At 41.4% G+C, this 18,832-nt stretch overlaps 1 protein-coding gene across 1 annotated transcript in view; it reads left to right on the top strand.

The window, feature by feature from the left end:
* The window catches only part of CSMD2 (CUB and Sushi multiple domains 2), a 643,348-nt gene that overhangs the window by 208,019 nt on the left and 416,497 nt on the right, over nucleotides 1-18,832 (top strand). The window contains exon 4 of the mRNA XM_063311620.1: nucleotides 11,686-11,880. Within this exon, the coding sequence (XP_063167690.1) occupies nucleotides 11,686-11,880 (195 nt within the window). The remainder of the gene's footprint in view (nucleotides 1-11,685; nucleotides 11,881-18,832) is intronic.

Genomic DNA, 18,832 nt, shown 5'->3' with positions numbered 1-18,832 from the left:
GAGGCTCGGAATGGCTCTGCATAGTGGAATTAAAGAAGAGGAAAGAAAAAAACATGACCCAGCATATTTTCTTCTTCTTAGATGTAGGTTCAGCCCCCTAAAGGGCTTAGTCTTTTCCACATTCTCTGATTCAGTTCAGGCAAGGAACACATGTTTTGCATGCCAGCCAGGCCAGTTTCCCCTAAGTACTCCCAGTCACTTGATAGTGCTCCCAACAGCTTCGTTGTTGTCCCTCCTTCTGTCCTGGCAGGCTTGGTGGGCCTTTCTTGGGAATGAAGAAGCAAAGGGAACATGAAGAAGATGTGACAGAGATGTACATCACCCAGGACCTTTTCCAAACATATCAGTTCGAGAGAAATGTTAAAATGTTCTTACATGGGACATTTAATACCATATTTAATAACATACATTTGCTGTTATTATTAAGACTGTTTTCATCCTTGGATTCAGTATGTTGAACTTGGGATTGCTGCAACAACTTTGTGAGGACATTTACACTATGGAATGCTGTCTGGATTCAAATATTAGACTAAGCTTGGTTAATTAATTAGACTAAGATTGGTTTATGGTGATGTGAACTCTGAAAGTTATGAATTATTTAACAAACTATAGTTAAGCTATAGCATAACATATTCAGTCAAACCTGTAGTTATCTGAAAGGCACTTGTGAGTGTTTGGGCTGAACCTATATCTGCCTGCTCTTAAGGATGAGTTCACACAACATGCTAAACCCTAAAATCCAGAATTTCAAAACATAATTGCTACATTAACGGAACATTCAATTCCCCAATAAATAAACAAACTATGCTTTGAATGAGACCATGAAGGTCTCATTCATACAACATAAAAAGCTATGGTTGGGTTCCTGCAACCTGATAAAACCACAAATCACCTAACACCATTTTAGCCTGGACTACCAGTGTTATCAAAGAGAAGGGGAAGAAATGGAAGCAGTGACAGATTTTATTTTCTTGGGCTCCAAGATCACTGCAGACAGTGACTGCAGCCATGAAATTAAAAGACACTTGCTCCTTGTGAGGAAAGCTATGGCAAACCTAGACAGCATATTAAAAAGCAGATACATCACCTTGCCAACAAAGGTCCATATAATCAAAGCTATGATTTTCCCAGTAGTGATGTATGGCTGTGAGAGTTGGACCATAACGAAGGCTGAGCACCGAAGAATTGATGCTTTTGAACTGTGGTGCTGGAGAAGACTCTTGAGAGTCCCTTGGACTGCAAGGAGGTCAAATCAGTCAATCCTACAGGAAATCAACCCTGACTGTTCATTGGAAGGACAGATACTGAAGCTGAAGCTCAAATACTCTGGCCACCCAATGCGAAGAGAGGACTCACTGGAAAAGACCCTGATGCTGGGGAAGACTGAAGGCAAAAGGAGAAGGGGATGGCAGAGGATGAGATGGCTAGATAGCATCACCAATGCAATGAACTTGAATCTGAGTAACCTCTGGGGGACAGTGGAGGACAGGAAGGCCTGGCGTGCCGTGGTCCATGGGGTCACGAAGAGTCAGACACGACTTAACGACTGAACAACCACCACCACCAATGTTATATAAGCCAACCGTTGACTAGCATTCTGTGTACTTCCCTCTTCAGACAATATGACTGACTCAGTCTGTGGATTCAGTAGCTCCTACTGCATGGGCAGAAGCTCTATTGGCAGGGTCAACATTAGATCTGTTCTAGATCTGGATAACGTGATCTGGATAAGATCAGTTCCCCAGCAATTGAACATAGGTGTCCTGATCTGATTGTGGCTGAGGGGTGGGCTCTGCTCTAAACTAGAAGTAATAGGCTGCACATCCTTAACTTGTGTGCTGAATTAAGTAATATTCTGGAGTTCGCACAGTACACCAAATCACTAAAACGAGCTGAGTTCAAACACATCCTAAGCCACCAGAATAAGATAAAATAACACCCCCCCCAAAAAAAGAAATGCAGCAATTAGGTCTTTAATTGACCTAATTAACTATGCCACGTGAATGTAGTCAAAGAGAAAATTACCATAAGAGATTAAACAGAATTCCATCATGGTTTTTGTGGTAGTGGATTTGGGAATTCAACTGTGTTGATCCAGCAGAACTTGCTTTTTCCCAGAAAAGGAAATAAAAATAAAAGCAGATCCTGCATCACAGATCTAAGTCATTATGCATTTTGTTTGATTTTGATATAATGCAATCTTTGAACCTAGCGAATTGTATATTGTTTTCAAAAAATGCATCAAATTAATTAATAGAAGAAAAAAGTATATATAGAAGAACATTATCAATATTACTTCAAAGTTAAAGGGCATGGTAATAATGCAGAAGTACAAGAAAAAGGAAGAAGACTTGAGAAACTATGCTAGAAACAAAAATGAAACAAAACCCTAATTAAAATGTTGACAGGTAATGTGTATCAGCAATCCATCACTGCAAATCAAAAGCAGATTTGTCCTTTCACAATTTGTGGTTTTCATATATTCCAAAAATGAGGAATATAGCCAATAATAGCATATCTGTCTTCAAAACTTAGCAGCCAACGTAGAATCATGTTCACAAAATGTGCCAATAATAGGACAGCTCCAAACCATATGAGCTGATGTCACACCTCCTGAGTTACGTCTTCAGCAGCAAGGCCGTTATAACTAACCCCAATTAAATAAGCAGTCTCTGAAGTATCCGCTGTACACAAAGCAAAGTGGTTGTGATACTAATCTCCTTTTAAAATAACAGGAGACCAATTTCACATTATTTTAAAAAAACTCCACTGGTTTGCTAAGAAAAAAAACAACATTGAAGTACTGTACATTCTTGCAGATATACAGTGTGTGTGTGTGTGTGTGTGTGTGTAAAACTAATATCAATTTAATCACTACAACTTAGTATAAAAGATAGCTACTGGCTTAAGAGCCACTGTTAATTCTTCAACACTGTGGAACTCCCAAAGCAGAGATAATATCTGGGCCAAATTGATGAATAACAAATGCTTATAGTGAATAAACCATCAAAAATAACTCTGCCAAAAGTTTTAAAAATGGCAACTGAGTTGATCCAAGGTAGTAATAGTATAAAAGGCCCAGTTTATCCCCAAAAGATTAAGCTGCTACTTTTAAATTGGATTTATCCAATTTCTAAGTTTTTTTTTTTATTATTATTATAAGTAAAAGGGCCAGCATTGTATTTGCAACCAAATCTTTTCATATCTGTCTTATGGAACTGGCTGTAAGATTGAAATTGACCCCTGCACAAACAGATGCTTCCTGGGAACTCTTTAACCAAGGAGAGACGACACCATTAATAATCATCCATGGTTTAGGATTAAGTAAACTGTATCAGTCCAAAATATAAAATGTCAGGGAAATCTAAAATAAGTTTAAAAACTTCAAAGAAATTAGATCAAAAAGCTTTCTCAGCATCTCAAGTAATTGTTGCTGGGCCCTGTCTGTTTAGAGTCAGAGCAAGAATATCAGTTAAAATACTGCAGAAGCTTGACCTGTATAAATATAGTCTCAGTTGAGTGTATAATACTTGGAAGAGCAAGCTGTAATATATGGGTCAAAGTAGCTGTTAATACATTAACATTTGTATTTGCGATAAAAAGAGGTCTGTAATTAGAACACAAAGTAGGATTGCCAGGCTAGGCATAACTATGACACTTGGCCCACTAAAAGGTGAAACCCACTTACTGTGTCTCCAGAAAAACAGAAGATAAAAAGCCAATATCCCTTTTTTAAATAAATCCACTGGGAAACCAATACAGCCAGGAATTTCCACCAATTTCACAGATTAATTTTAGTGACAATTTCTGAGACTCAAGAGATGAAGATTAGTAACTTTGTCTTTCCGTAAATGTAATAATCTCTCTTCTTGTTGGAAAAGATCTATCTCATAATGATAAAGAATTGGAGCAAGAAAGGTAGATATCCCTATTAGATGTATAATATTATATTTCTTAAGTTGCTTGGACCTGAAAGCCAGAAACTTAACTTCCTATCTCCAAAGCATTGCCCAATGCAGTATAATAATTTTGTTTGTTCTGAAAGCATAAAACTTGTCAAATTCATATTTGGCAGAGAATACACAGCTACATTAGTCAGAAGGTTTGGAGGCATAAAGGGTTAGTGATTTTTAAACTTTCTGTCTAACAATGCAACGTTAGCCAACTGCTGATTTTTATGAGAAACCTAAGTGAAAATGCAATCTGGAATAAGCTTTGGCAGTGTCCCTTAACAAAGACAATACATAATATAAGCAAGTCTTATTTAATAATTTGAAAAATCCCTATTCATTACCTAGTCCGACTGACTAATACATTCTATCTTTCAACAAAGATACATTCAAGGACCGCTTTACCAATGAATTTCCTGGTTTATCAAATAAAGCAATATGATATGTTAGAAGCGCACTGGGGCTCTTTAAAAAAAATTAGATTAGATGGTTTCCACTGGATGTAATGTGCTGTAGGTACACACCAGGGAACTATATGTCACTTGGGAAGTGTTTTGGCTTTGAGCATCTCAGTGGCCTCTGGTAGATAATATTCTCTTCATGAACAGAAGAAACCCAATGCAGTCCTTGCACTTCTGCCAGGTCTTTCAGCTTCTCCCTCCATGAACTGGAGGACCTGACTTGCTGTTTTAAGTTTCCATTTATTCGCCAGACATGCTAACAACACTGGACCATCTTTGAAAAGATCCATAAACTTAGTCATGTGATAGCTAATGATTAGCTTTTCCTCATCACAATAGGTTGCTGAGGTATAAGACTTCTCCTGAGTCCAATCTTTTTCTAAGCGGATCGTACTCAGGAGAAGCCCTTGAACCTCGGTCCCCTATTATTGCACTTCTGACATATCGTATTGTTAAACCAGGAAATTCATTGGTAAAGTGGTCCTTGAATATATCTTTGTTGAAAAATGGAATGTATTAATCAGACCAAGTAGGTAATAGATAGCTGCATCATTTATCTGTCTATTACCCCAGAGGCAGGGGTGTGAAACTCCTTTCTGGTCAGAATAAGAGAAGTTAAGTACATTTTGAAGAAAAGGGGGTCCAAAGTCCAGCCCTACTTTGCCCCTTGTGTGTTGGTATTTTGAAAGAGATAGGTTGTACTTGCTGAAACTAACCTGAACAAAGTTTTCATGCAGCATCTTAATTAAGAGTTAAGTAATTTACGTTTATTTACAGTGGAAAAAATATCAGATGCATTGCAATCCAATCAGATAAAAACAACAGGGTAAAAGGCCAGGGAGTTAATAGAATTACAGACTATCCTGGAAGAGATAAATCAGGTAGATGGGACAGTATGGTGATCAATTAATTAATTTAATTAAGAGTATCAGTCTCAAGTCTTTGGAGTAATTTTCACCAAACTACATCCATAGAGTTGAATGCTGATTTCAAATTAGCTAACACAACATGGAGAGTGTCATGGGAGTGAGTAGAATATTTTTCTACTCAAAAGCACAAACTGTTGTATACTGTTCTTCCCTCTCAAAATTAGCTCAGTGAAAATGAGATTCGCGGGAGTGGGGGGGTATTTTGTCCTAAAGAATTTTAATAGTGTTATGAAAATCGGTTATTGATGTATCCACTGATATCTGCAATCTCTCAGCTGACATTCTATTCTCAGCTGCACCAGACCTGGTGCTTAGAGTGTTCTCTAGTGGTGTCCAAAACATTTCAAATTTGAGCCATTTTGAGCTGAAATAATTCCAAGTTTGAGGTTGTTTTTAGAAAAGGCAGAGGAACTAGGGGCCAAATTGCCAATATCCACTGGATAATGGAAAAAGCCAGGGAGTTTCAGAAAAACATCTATTTCTGTTTTATTGACTGTTCTAAAGCCTTTGACTGTGTGGACCATAACAAATTGTGGCAAGTTCTTAGCGGTATGGCTATATCAAGTCATCTTGTATGCCTCCTGAAGAATCTGTATAACAACCAAGTAGCAACAGTAAGAACAGACCATGGAACAACGGACTGGTTTAAGATTGGGAAAGGAGTACGGCAGAGCTGTATCCTCTCACCCTACCTATTCAGCTTGTACGCAGAACACATCATGCAACATACTGGGCTTGAGGAATCCAAGGCTGGAGTTAAAATCGCTGGAAGAGACATTAACAATCTCAGATATGCAGATGATACCACTTTGATGGCTGAAAGCAAAGAGGAACTGAGGAGCCTTATGATGAAGGTGAAAGAAGAAAGTGCAAAAGCTGGCTTGCAGCTAAACCTCAAAACAACCAAGATTATGGCAACCAGCTTGATTGATAACTGGCAAATAGAGGGAGAAAACGTAGAGGCAGTGAAAGACTTTGTATTTCTAGGTGCGAAGATTACTGCAGATGCTGACTGCAGTCAGGAAATCAGAAGACGCTTAATCCTTGGGAGAAGAGCAATGACAAATCTCGATAAAATAGTAACATATGGCTGTGAGAGCTGGACCATGAGGAAGGCTGAGCGAAGGAAGATCGATGCTTTTGAACTGTGGTGTTGGAGGAAAATTCTGAGAGTGCCTTGGACTGCAAGAAGATCAAACCAGTCCATCCTCCAGGAAATAAAGCCAGACTGCTCACATGAGGGAATGATATTAAAGGCAAAACTGAAATACTCTGGCCACATAATGAGAAGACAGGACACCCTGGATAAGATGCTGATGCTAGGGAGAGTGGAAGGCAAAAGGAAGAGGGGCCGACCAAGGGCAAGGTGGATGGATGATATTCTAGAGGTGACGGACCCGTCCCTGGGGGAGCTGGGGGTGTTGACGACCGACAGGAAGCTCTGGCGTGGGCTGGTCCATGAAGTCACAAAGAGTCGGAAGCGACTAAATGAATAATAAACAACACATGAAAATCAGTTATTGATGTATCCACTGATATCTGCAATCTCTCAGCTGACATTCTATTCTCAGCTGCACCAGACTTGGTGCTTAGTGTTCTCTAGTGGTGTCCAAAACATTTCAAATTTGAGCCATTTTGAGCTGAAATAATTCCAAGTTTGAGGTTGTTTTGAGCATGAAATCCTCTATCGTGTACTCGAAACATTTCCAAAACAATTAACACGTCCCATTGTGAACTCAAGTAGCCATTTCACGCTTGAAACAACTGTTTCAAACTTGAGATGGAATGTTTTTAATCCAGACTGGTTCAAGTTCAAAACGTTATGAATGAATCTTCTCTCGTCTCTTTGACAATATGCATCACAACCTTTTTAATGCTTGCTAAAACTTCAGTGGATGAAGTTTAGTGGAATTTCCCAGGTGCTGTCCAGACAAATAACAACTTAATATTTTCCAATAAATAATGGACCTCTTCTTGTTCAGTGTTTTTCTGGGTGAATATTTCAGGATTGGGTGGCTTTGCTAGGGGGAAAAAAGGGGTGCGTGGCTTATTCAGTATAGCCAAATCTCCTTCTGCTGGGCTTCAGGCCCAGTTCCTGTTTTCTCTATCTATTTATTTTTTCTCTATCTATCTATTTTTTCTGTAGCTCTTGAGCTGAAGTCTATTTGTACTTTTAGTCTAGTTCTTGGTCCATTTCTTTTGGATATTGCTTGCTGGTAGTCAGCTGACAGTACCCCACTCTGTGTTTACATTAGGTAAGAGAAGCAAAATGGTCAGAATTAGCAAACAAAACTTTTGTTTCTAAAGTAGGACATGTAAAAAAGCAGACAGCATCAACGTGGGTTTTTTCTTAAGATTCATTAAGTGAAAAAGAGTGAGGGTTCGACCCTTGAAAAACAAAGTTTTTCACTTCAGGTGAGGACTCCAAATGTAGAAGTAGGTTCAATATTTGTTGCTAAAGCTTTAAAAATGGCACAGTGTTTATTTTCTGACAATCTTCAGTCTGCCTGTGATCTTAAACTGCAACATACCTGGTGGCCAAGGTGGTGATCATTTGCCTCATCGTCCAAATGATGGAGGCCCCTGTAGTTTTTGTGACAAATTTGTGGCATTGTGCTGAATAAATTTAAATAATTAAGCTATTAAGAGATGTTGAGCACGGATGTAATTAGTCATGCATATTGGCATCTGCACCTGGCACATTTGGGCAAATGCCATGGTTCCCGCTGTCATCTTCTCCACTCCCTTTCTTTTGTGTACCTGTGTTCTGATCAATTGCAAACACCTATATCTAGCAGGGTTTTTTTCTCCTTCATTCTGCCAATCTGAGAATGCTCCTTAATTTTCAGCCATGACTGGATTCGCAAATGGTAGCTGTGGCAAAGAGTACATTAGCATGAATACGGCGAGTGCACCGGCCGCAACAGCTCATCCACCATTTTCATTTGGTAACATTCATTGTGCCTTGCTACATTAGGAATGCCCAGAATGTTCTATCTTTGACCGAACGGCTTTTTGACAGTCAAACATCCAGAACAGAAATTGGTTTGTGTTATTCTCGATGTGGCCTATTCCCAAAATATAACAATTGAATCAAGAAATAAAAAAACAGGAAGTGTGACATGCAGAAACAACTGTGGGATTCAAAAGAAGGAATAAGTGTCATGAGCACGGATGCTGAGCAGGAGGAGGCCCCTATCCAGGGGGGAAAACGCATGCGTAGTTTAGAGACTTTGAGCTGTCATTCAAAGAAACCCAGAACAGACCCGCCTTGAATTTTGGAGTTTATCTGCCTGGGTTTTCCCATGCTTCTTCAGTTTGGTAGGATTGATGTCCTGACTAAGCAAAGACCACACCGAGACGAGGAGAAAGGCTCTAGTGTTTTATTTCCTGCTATTGTAGACAGAAAATCCTACCAAACTGAAGGAGCGTGGGAAAACCCAGGCAGATAAACCCCAAAATTCAAGGCGGGTCTGTTCTGGGTTTCTTTGAATGACAGCTCAAAGTCTCTAAACTACGCATGTGTTTTCCCCCCTGGATAGGGGCCTCCTCCTGCTCAGCATCCGTACTCATGACAATAAGCATTGATTTATCTTCCTTAAGACTGATTGCTTTCCTATGCAGCTAGTTTTAACCATGCTTTTCCAGATGCTGATCCTCATCATGTGGTCTCTAGGACCATATTCCATAGATTTACAGGGTTGAATAAGGGTCCACTCAGTCCCACCTTTGACCTAAGAGGCCCACTGTTAATGATTCAGGGACACAATCTCCATAAGATACTTTTACAGCAGCAGTAGAAAAATCCTTAATACCTAATGAAGCAACTCAGCCACTGCAAATTGTAGGATTTCAGTTCTATATACAGCTCTCCCCAAGTTTAAACCCTGTATTTCTTTTTCCAGCTCTTACATCATCTGACTGAGACCCGTTTTTTTCTCAGTGGGAGAAGCAGTTGCTCCCTATACATTGTTATGGGACTGGGCTAGACTGCTGTCAGGCCCTTTGTTCTGATTTTACCAACTTTTGCCTTTTCACCTTGGATATCTTGACTCACTATGATCTCCCACAAGGCAGGAATTGTGTAAATGGAACATTCATTGAAATTTAAATGGAACATTCATTAAAAATTTCTTTATCATCTGTAATCAAAAAGACTTCCAGGAGTCTGTTGAAGTGTGAATAAAACTATTCACACAATTCAAGAAAGGAATGTTTCTGCCAAGAATGAAGACGTAAAGGGATCTTATCAAATTTTCAGACAACACTAAATCAAATGGGACACTAATACTCTGTCAAGGGAAAATGATGGAAAATACGTGTGCAGGTTGGGGCTGGTCTGGCTTGGAATTTATGAAAAGGATCTTGGAATGTAGTTGATCGCAAGCTGAATACGAATCAGCAATGTGACATGGTTGCCAAAGAGAAAAAAGAAAAGTAAATGCCCAGAGTCCCCTTTTCAGGAGAGATGGGTGGTGATAGAAATTTGAAAAATAAATAAAATGCAATTCAGAAGGGAAATTCAATAGAAATAGTTTCCAAACCACAAGAAATAATAGCTTGATTTTATTCTGCCTTGGTCAGAGTCCACCTCAACTAATACGTCCAATACTGGGCACTGCATCTGAAGACAGCTTCTGAGAGACTGGAACAGGTGCAGAGAAGGAAGATGAGTGGACTGAAAACTAAGTCTTAGGAGGAGAGACAGCTCTGAACAGAGAAGACCTGGGGGCAATAGCATTTTTCAGGCACCTGAAGGGATACAAGTCCTGACCTTCTTTTGTGTGACTGGAGAAAACAGGACACAGAATAATGGTCTTTGTTCCTTGAAGGAAGATTCCAGTTGAATACTGGATGGTGGAACTAATTACCCAGTGAAACAGTAGGCTCCCCTTCACTGGATATGTTCATGCAGACCTGGACAGCCCTCTGTTAGGGAAGCTCTAAATTGAATCCTTACACTGAAGAGCAGCTTGGACTCCATAAATGGTCCTTTCCATCTCTGAGTCAATTCCCCTGTTCTCCCACAGAACACAGCTTCTCCCAATAGCACAGGAGAAGGAAGGGAATGGGAACAGAACTGATGCATTTCCAACTCAGAGATCCTTTATTCTGTTGCCCAGGGCTTGGATTATAGGGAGAACTGGCTGCTTCATTAATGCTGTGGCCAGAGTTCAGGGAGCTAAAGTGGATGTTTCTGTAACGGAATGTGAGAATGACCTTGGAAATGGGGGAAAGAGATGCTGCCTAGGGAATGATTTGATAAAAGAGGGAGGAGTCCACAACTGAGTAATGGGAAGAGAGAAAGAAACTTAGAAAGGACCTACCCTAACTGGATGGCAGAAGATTTGTACTTTCAGACTTGCAAGAGATATTAAAATCGGTCAGTATCAGCACAACCAGGAAACAGGGCCCTTTACATGTGTGGGACCCCAGGCCCGGGCACATAGCCAGGTCTTCAAGACCTTCTGGAAGCCTGTAGGGTTGGGGCCATCCTAATCCCAGAAGGGAAGATGTTCCAGAGGGGAAGTGCTATGGCAGAAAAGGTGCATCTCCTGCCCCCCCCCCCCCCAGCAAACATGCCTTGGCTGACAGGATCCATAGCATGCCCATCCTGCCGGACTGGATTGGACATGTAGAAACAACTGGGAGAAGACGGTCCCTTAAGTAACCTGGTCCCAAGCCATGAAGGACTTTAAAGGTGACAACCAGCATCTTGAATTGCACCTGGAAACACACTGGCAACCAACGCAGCCTGGAAGCAGTGGTGTTACATGTGTTTAGCAGCTGATACTATTTACAAACTGGGCAGCTGCATTCTGTACCAGCTGAAGCTTCTGAATGCTCTTCAAGGTGTTTCCTGTCTGGTTCACCTGGGAGGGCTGTCAGTTTCTCAGGACTGGCTGGCCTTGGGTTGGCTGGATCCTCTGACTTCTAGGAGCAGTTCAACAAGCTGTAGTTCTGTTACCAGCTTCTCCACCTTCTCTTTGCTTAACACACCTGGAAAGGAACTTTGGCCATCAAAGTCAAGCCAGAATGATGTGATTGTCTGCATCACTCACTGGTTACTGAACAAGATATTGAACACCATCTCTTTTCACCTACTTAGAGAGTGATGTAAGATCATTTCAGCATGCATGAGAAATGTATTCTCCTACTCACCAAAACAGCAAGATCTTGGGATGAGACCGAGCCAGGTATCGAGATAACCATTCATTTCACACAAAGGAAAAAAAAATGTATTTATTTTCCATCCATTTCTTAGAATTGCATTTTGTTGATTATCAGACAACGCGGTAACCCTGACTGATCTGCTCTTATCTCCTCCCACCCATGTTCCTCTAGTTCTACCAAGCCACACATGTGGAAATCCAGGAAGGCTCCAGAATGGAATCCAACAAGGAACAACGTTCAGTGTGGGAGACAAAGTGCGTTACAGCTGCAACCCGGGTTTCTTTTTGGAGGGGCATGCGTTGCTCACTTGCCACGAGAGCTTGGACAATACTGCATCCTGGGATTTCCCTCTGCCCTTCTGTCGTGGTAGGTGTTCTTCCTTGTCTTTGACTTTAGATTTTCTTAACATATACCGCAGATGCTGGCCAGCGCTGTAAATGACAGCAAGATAGTTATCTAGATAGGAGTCAAATCCTACTGTAGGAGTTTGGACAGAGGGGAGTTCTGTAACAGATAGTCTAAATTCTGTGCAAAAGGAAAGCTGAATTATGTATCTGCATACATTATCCAACAAAGCAGACTTGCATATTTTATTAAGCATAATTCATCCACTTTATGCTAATATGCACATACAGTAGGAGTCAGGTTGTGCTTTGAACCTCTGGAAATGCTATTCAACTATCCTATTCACTTTTGTAATTTCAGCAGGCATGTACTTTTAAATATATATTGGCAGCCATAAGAGCCAGGGACTTTTTAAAAAAAAAATCAGAGTTAAGGTTATTAAGAAGCGGAATATTATTTATTTATTTGTTTGTTTGTTTGTTAGTTAAGTTATTTTTCCCCAGTACCCCCACAGAATTGTGGCATATATATAATCTAACCTAGTGTGATATAAGTAGGCCTGAATACGATTTTTTTCAGGCTGTTTCCACTTTGGTTATGCATATATAGAAAAGCCACTTGATTCCCTGTCCTTCCAATCATTCCACGTGGGATTAACCCGTAAATGAATACTCAGAAGCTTTTGTTTTATTTTTTCATAATATCAGTCCTTCCTGCTCATTCCTCGCTTCCCTCCCTCATATATCCTCAGTGTCCTTCAGCCCAATGCAAGGAATCAATCCTTGTGTTGATTCCTTTATTGAGCCTTGGAGCATGTAATCAATTAGCAATCCTGGGATGGAGCATTGATCTTGCATTTAAATTGAGCCAAGATGGTTTGCTAACTGACAGATAATTCTTGGTGCTTTCCTCAACAAGTCGCATAGGTGGGTTGCATTTGTGTGTGTGTGTGTGTGTGTGCGCCTTCAAGTCAGTTTCTCATGTTTCTCACTTCTAAGCTACAAATCATCAAATCACATTTGACTCAGCTTGTTTAGATTGTGTGTGTGCCTGCGTTTGTGCATGTGTGTGTGTGTGTGCCTTTGAGTCAGTGTTGACTCCTGGTGTCACTTTTCTTGGCAAGACTTTCAGAAGCAGTTTGCCATTTCTTCCTTCCTAGGGTCGAGTCAACACAAAAATTAAAACAAGAAAGTAGTAAAGTTAGACCCCTTGAAAAGAAAATCAGTAAAAACTGTAAAATGTAAGAAAGGTTTGAGCCTACAAAGTAATAGCTTTGTCCCAAAAATCTTAGCAAAATTAATTTTCCTTGCCCTTGATGACCTGTTTTGATCTTCACCAAAATGGTTAAGGTGCCAGTTATACTAAGGTTGGATTTATTATGCTAATTCAGAATCTGGTTTTATTTACTACAATGTGAATCCCATCCACTGAGGTTTTTACATTGTATCCTGTAGCTTACTTTTATTTATTTTTATTTATAATATCATTTCTTTGGCCACCTACTCATACTTAACTTGACTTAGTGTGCTGGCTAAACTCCGCCTTCATACCATCGTGTGATGTGTAAACCCAACCTACAGTATAGTATCAAAATGTATCTTAAAAATAATTGCCAGGAATACAGCTGATTCCCAGATGGCTAGACTTTTTGTTTCTCTGCATTACAGCCCAATCAACTGGGTTACTATGTTGGGGGGAAATGGGAGGACAAAGCGACCTGTACACTTCCTCAAGCTCTGAAGGAAAGGCAAGATGTAAATCCAACAAGTAAATCATTTTTTTTTAAAAAAATGTTTAAAGCTAACTCTGATTGCATACGGTCCTTTTAAAAAACAGTATTTTAATTCATGGGGAGCATGGGTATGTGCAGCAACCTTCATGCTTGGCCCACAAGCTGCAGCAGGTGCAGAACGCAATGACCAGGATAATGGATGGGACATGTGGCCTTGCACATGTGACACCTCAGTTGAATCAACTGCACTGGTTGCCAGTTAGCTATCAAGCCATGTTCATGTGCGGTGCAGCAGGTAAGATGTTGGTCTTGGACTGGGAAAGACCCTGAGTACCAGAAACACGTTGGGTGACTCTAGGCCAGTCACTCTTTTTGTCAGCTCAACCTACCCTGTGGGGTTCCTGTTGTGTTGTGGAGATAAAATAAGGGGAGAGCACCCCCAAAGGTTCTTTGAGCTCTTGAGGAAAAGGCAGGATCTAACTCTAACAGATGATGAAATAAATACATTTGGGATTAAACCTAGCAAGAGTTTAATTGCATAGATGACTTCACAGCCATGGAGTGCCCTCCCAAATTGTTTTGGTAAGCTCCTGGCACTTTCAGCATAGAGAAAAGAGAAGATTCCCTTTTAATTCTCCATACTTGTCATGGGTCTGTTTCTTGTTGGTGCTCATTAAGGCTTGATCATATTTTTATAGAAGTCTTAATGTTTTGTCATGAGTACGGATGGTGAGCAGGAGGGGGCCCCTATCCAGGGGGGAAAACGCATGTGTAGTTTAGAGGCTTTGAACTGTCATTCAAAGAAACCCAGAACAGACCCGCCTTGAGTTTGGGGGGTTGTCTGAGCTTCCCACGCTCCTTCAGTTTGGTAGGATTTTCTGTCTACTAGAGCAGTTAATAAACACTAGAGACTACTTTCTTGTCTCAGCGTGGTTTTTTGCTTAGTCAGGACATGTTTCCCTTGAAATTCTGATATGTCCTCAGTTGTCCTATCTTAGAGTGAAGAACCACACTGAGACGGTAACTTGAGTCTCTAGTGCTTTCTTGTCCTACTCTACTAGACAGAAAATCCCTCCAAACTGAAAGGCCATGGGAAACCTTCACAGATAAACCCAAGAATCAAGGCAGGTCTGCTCTGGGTTTCGTCGAAGGAAAGTTCAAAGCCTCTAAACTACACATGCATTTTTCCCCCTGGACAGGGGGCCCCTCCTGCTCACCATCAGTACTCATGACATCAGTAACATATTCATTATTACGAATAAGAGAGGAACATCAGATGATACATAAACACTTCCTGAATAAATTAGGTTATCTTTTATCAGGTATAGGTAAGGTAGGGTAAAGGTTTCCCTTGACATTAAGTCCAGTCGTGTCCGACTCTAGGGGGCGGTGCTCATCTCCGTTTCAAAGCCGAAGAGCCGGCGTTTGTCCGTAGACACTACCGTGGTCATGTGGCCGGCATGACTACACAGAACGCCGTTACCTGCCTGCCGAAGCGGTACCTATTAATCTACTCATGTTTGCATGTTTTCGAACTGCTAGGTTGGCAAGAGCTGGGACTAGCAACGGGAGCTCACCCCGTCACGCGGATTCGAACCGCCGACCTTCCGATCGGCAAGCTCAGCAGCTCAGTTGTTTAACCCGCAGCACCATCGCGTATAGGTAGTCCTTGCTTAATGACCAGAATTGGGACCAGAATTTTAGTTGCTAAGTGAAGCAGTCATTAAGCAAACCCAACCTGATTTTATGATTTTTGCAGTAGTCATTAAGTGAATCACTGCAAACGTTAAGCGAACTGCATGGTTGTTAAGCGAATCCTGTGGTTCCCCATTGATTTTGCTCACCAGAAGCTAGCCGGGAAGGTCGAAAATGGCAATCATGTGACCACGGGATGCTGCGACCGTCATAAATGTGAATTGCCAAGCTCCCAAACCATGATCACTTGACTGCAGGGAGACTGCAACTGGTGAGAACTGGTTGTAAGTTGTTTTTTTCCAACACTGTTGTCAGTCCAAACTGTCACTAAATGAATGGTTGTTAAGTGAGGACTACTTGTATCCTTGATCCTTACGGCTTTGTGTCTTAGCAGGCTTCTCCCATATCCGCTGTATATGTCGTTTGAGCGAATTGTACCGAGAATGGTTGCTGACAAAAGGTCTATTAAAGCAGCCTTTCTCCTCTGGTTGCCTCATGATATGTTGGTAGGGGCGATGGGCGATGGGGAGAGTAGTCCCCCACTCTTGGAGAGCATGGGGTTGGGGAAGTCTCATTTGCCATGCTCACTGGACAGCAGCGTCAGCTTCTTTTCCTGCGAATGGGCCATTGGCAAAGCTCAAGGAAGGGCCTGATAACTACCCTTTGTTTTCTCACACAGTGTTATAAAGCATTGGCATTTTGTCTGGTGCTTAGAAACAGTTACTGTGGGCGATAGTGGGAGCATCAATTATTGACTGCCATCTGCAGCCCATTAGAGGGAGGGTTGCCCAGAGGATCCCTTGTTCTATTCTGGAAATTAGGATCGCGTCACTGCACAGTCGCTTCTGAGTTTGTGGCTCTGTTAAGGCAGCTGATTGTTTTTCACAGTGATCACGTCCCTTCAGCTCGTTTGACTGTTCCAGTTAGCTGTGTTCAGCTCTCATGGTAGAAGCTTGGAAATCAGGGGAAGGCAAGTGAGATTCTGATCCTGAAGGGCTGTAAGGGTTGCTCCCCCCTCCTTCCTTTTTTCATGTGGTCTACAAGAAAAGTAGCTGTGCCAAAATGCACCTTCAGAAAGAATTATATGGAAAAGGCACTCAAATGATTTCACCCACCACTGCAAATTATTTTCATAATGGCCTCTTCAGCTAGTGCATCATGCCCATAAAACTGAGGAACAAGCTAACGGGGGGAAAAGCTAGGAAGGAAATCTCCAAGAACACCAAAATGCCCCCCCCCCCACAATGTCTAGGACAGATATCGTCTGTAGGAATAGTACATTTCTAACCAGATTCAGATCCTGTTATAAACAAACAGTGTTGTGATGCTGACTTTCAGAAGTACCGGTAGTCCTCATTTAGCAACCACAGTTGGCACCAGCAACTCGGTTGTTAAGCAAAGCGATTGCAAAGTGAAACCGCAACTGTGCTTATGATCTTACTCCAGCTTTCTTTTGCTTTACAGACCTGTGAAGGTCATATATGCGAGGTCAAAAAGTTACTTTTTCATCACTGTTGTGACTGTGAATGGTCACTAAAGAAGCCAGTCACTAAACAAGGACTACCTGTACTGGTATCTCATTGCCACCATTTGAAAGACATCATGATCATAGAACTGGAGGGGATACAGAAGCTACTTCCTTCCACTCGCTGGTTCCCACTCCCCACATTCCCATAAGTCCATTCAGACAAAGTGACAGATACATTATAAAAATGCTAACCAGAGATTTAATTGCAGCTCTGCCAGATATATAATTGCAGGTCTGCCACCTAAAATTATTTATCTAGCTGGCATTTTTATAATTAAAACCACCATGTGAAGGTAGACAGAATGGCAGATGGAAGTGAGCCCTCATCAGCCAATTGGTTATTGGATGGAATTTGGTGATCTTTTCATGACTTAATTGGCTTTGGATCATCCCTTTGGGGAAAAAATGATGATTTCAGTTATCCCTCCAGAGAAAGAACAAGCTCGGAGAATGTCTTTCTTTGCTATATTTATATACAGCTCCTTAAGTGAAATCATTTCAAAGCAGTTTACAGTAAAAACAGCAATTAATAAAACAATAAAAAACGTATTTATGAAACAGGCAGGAAAATGAGGGGAGAAAAAATCTGAATACAAATAATTAGGCTTTGAATACATTCTGTTCAGAATGAATAAAGTGAATCAAGTTTTCAGAAACAAGCACTAAAAATACATAATGGAGGCCTTTAATAACTGCCCTTCTTTGAAAAAAGACACAAAATAAAACTAACTCTAAGGCACATTGGATGAGGGACGCGGTGGCGCTGCGGGTTAAACCGCTGAGCTGTCGATCGGAAGGTCGGCGGTTCGAAACCGCGCGGCGGGGTGAGCTCCCGTTGCTCGTCCCAGCTCCTGCTCACCTAGCAGTTCGAAAACATGCAAATGTGAGTAGATCAATAGGTACCGCTTCGGCGGGAAGGTAACGGCGTTCCGAGTCGTCATGCTGGCCACATGACCCGGAAGTGTCCTATGGACAACGCCGGCTCCAAGGCTTTGAAACGGAGATGAGCACCGCCCCCTAGAGTCAGATTCGACTGGACTTTACGTCAAGGGAAACCTTTACCTTTACCTTTAAGGCACATTGGTGTTTATTGAAGGTAGAGTGTTTTGTAGAACCACAGTGAGGGCACATGCTGAATTTCAGGACAGCAAGATCACAATCCCCACATTGTAGGTCTGGACACAGATATAAACAAGCTGGTTGCCAGGCCCTGAAGAAAGCAAGTTTGAAGCATTGCTGCAGCAGAAATTTGATATGTAGACTTTCTGTGTCAGTGTTCCGCACTCAGTGACTCTGAAAGACAAGTAGGACTTAAAGGTATTAAGCCCTATTCCTTAGAAATCATTGGGCCTGGTATTGCTATCTCTAGGAACTTTTTGAGAGAAGCAATCTCTTGCATGGGAAGGGGGCTGAGAAAGAGGCATCAAAACTAGAAGAGGGTGCCTACCTCATGCAGGTGTAACCATTGCTGATTTCTGAGTGATGTTTCCTTCATCCTCAGCAGGTGGTGGCACGTTGACAAGCTTGGCTGATTTCAGAAGATAAACAGGGTTGGCCCCGGATTAATACTTAGGTGAGGGACCATCTGGGAATTCCAGGGTTGTAGGATGGCCTGAGAAGTCAGAGAAATACCTCAAGGGAAGAAAGTGGTAAACCACTTCTGTAATGCTGCCAAGAAAACTATACGGATGCAGTCACCACGGAAAGGCAACTCATACCTGCCTTTAACTTAAACATTAGAAGTAAACTAGGTTACCTGAGACTGGCTGGACAGATGTCTTGCAGGGCACCATCTTCTGTCATTAGCATCCTGGAAAGAGGCTCTGTCTAGACCAGCCTTTCTCAACCTTTTGACCCTGAAGGAACCCTTGAAATATTATTCAGGCCTCGGAGAACCCCTGCCCATTCAGGCTCAAATAGAGGCCAGAGGTTACAAAATTATTATACTTGTTTCATGGGTAGGCCTGTCTATATTCATTAACAGTGTTCTTAAACTGAAAATAAAGAATGAAACTGAC

The sequence above is a fragment of the Candoia aspera genome, chromosome 10, assembly GCF_035149785.1.
Source record: "Candoia aspera isolate rCanAsp1 chromosome 10, rCanAsp1.hap2, whole genome shotgun sequence".
In the NCBI taxonomy this organism is placed as follows: domain Eukaryota; kingdom Metazoa; phylum Chordata; class Lepidosauria; order Squamata; family Boidae; genus Candoia; species Candoia aspera.
The sequence above is the reverse complement of the archived record's forward strand: the minus strand, read 5'-3'. Positions and strand labels throughout refer to the sequence as shown.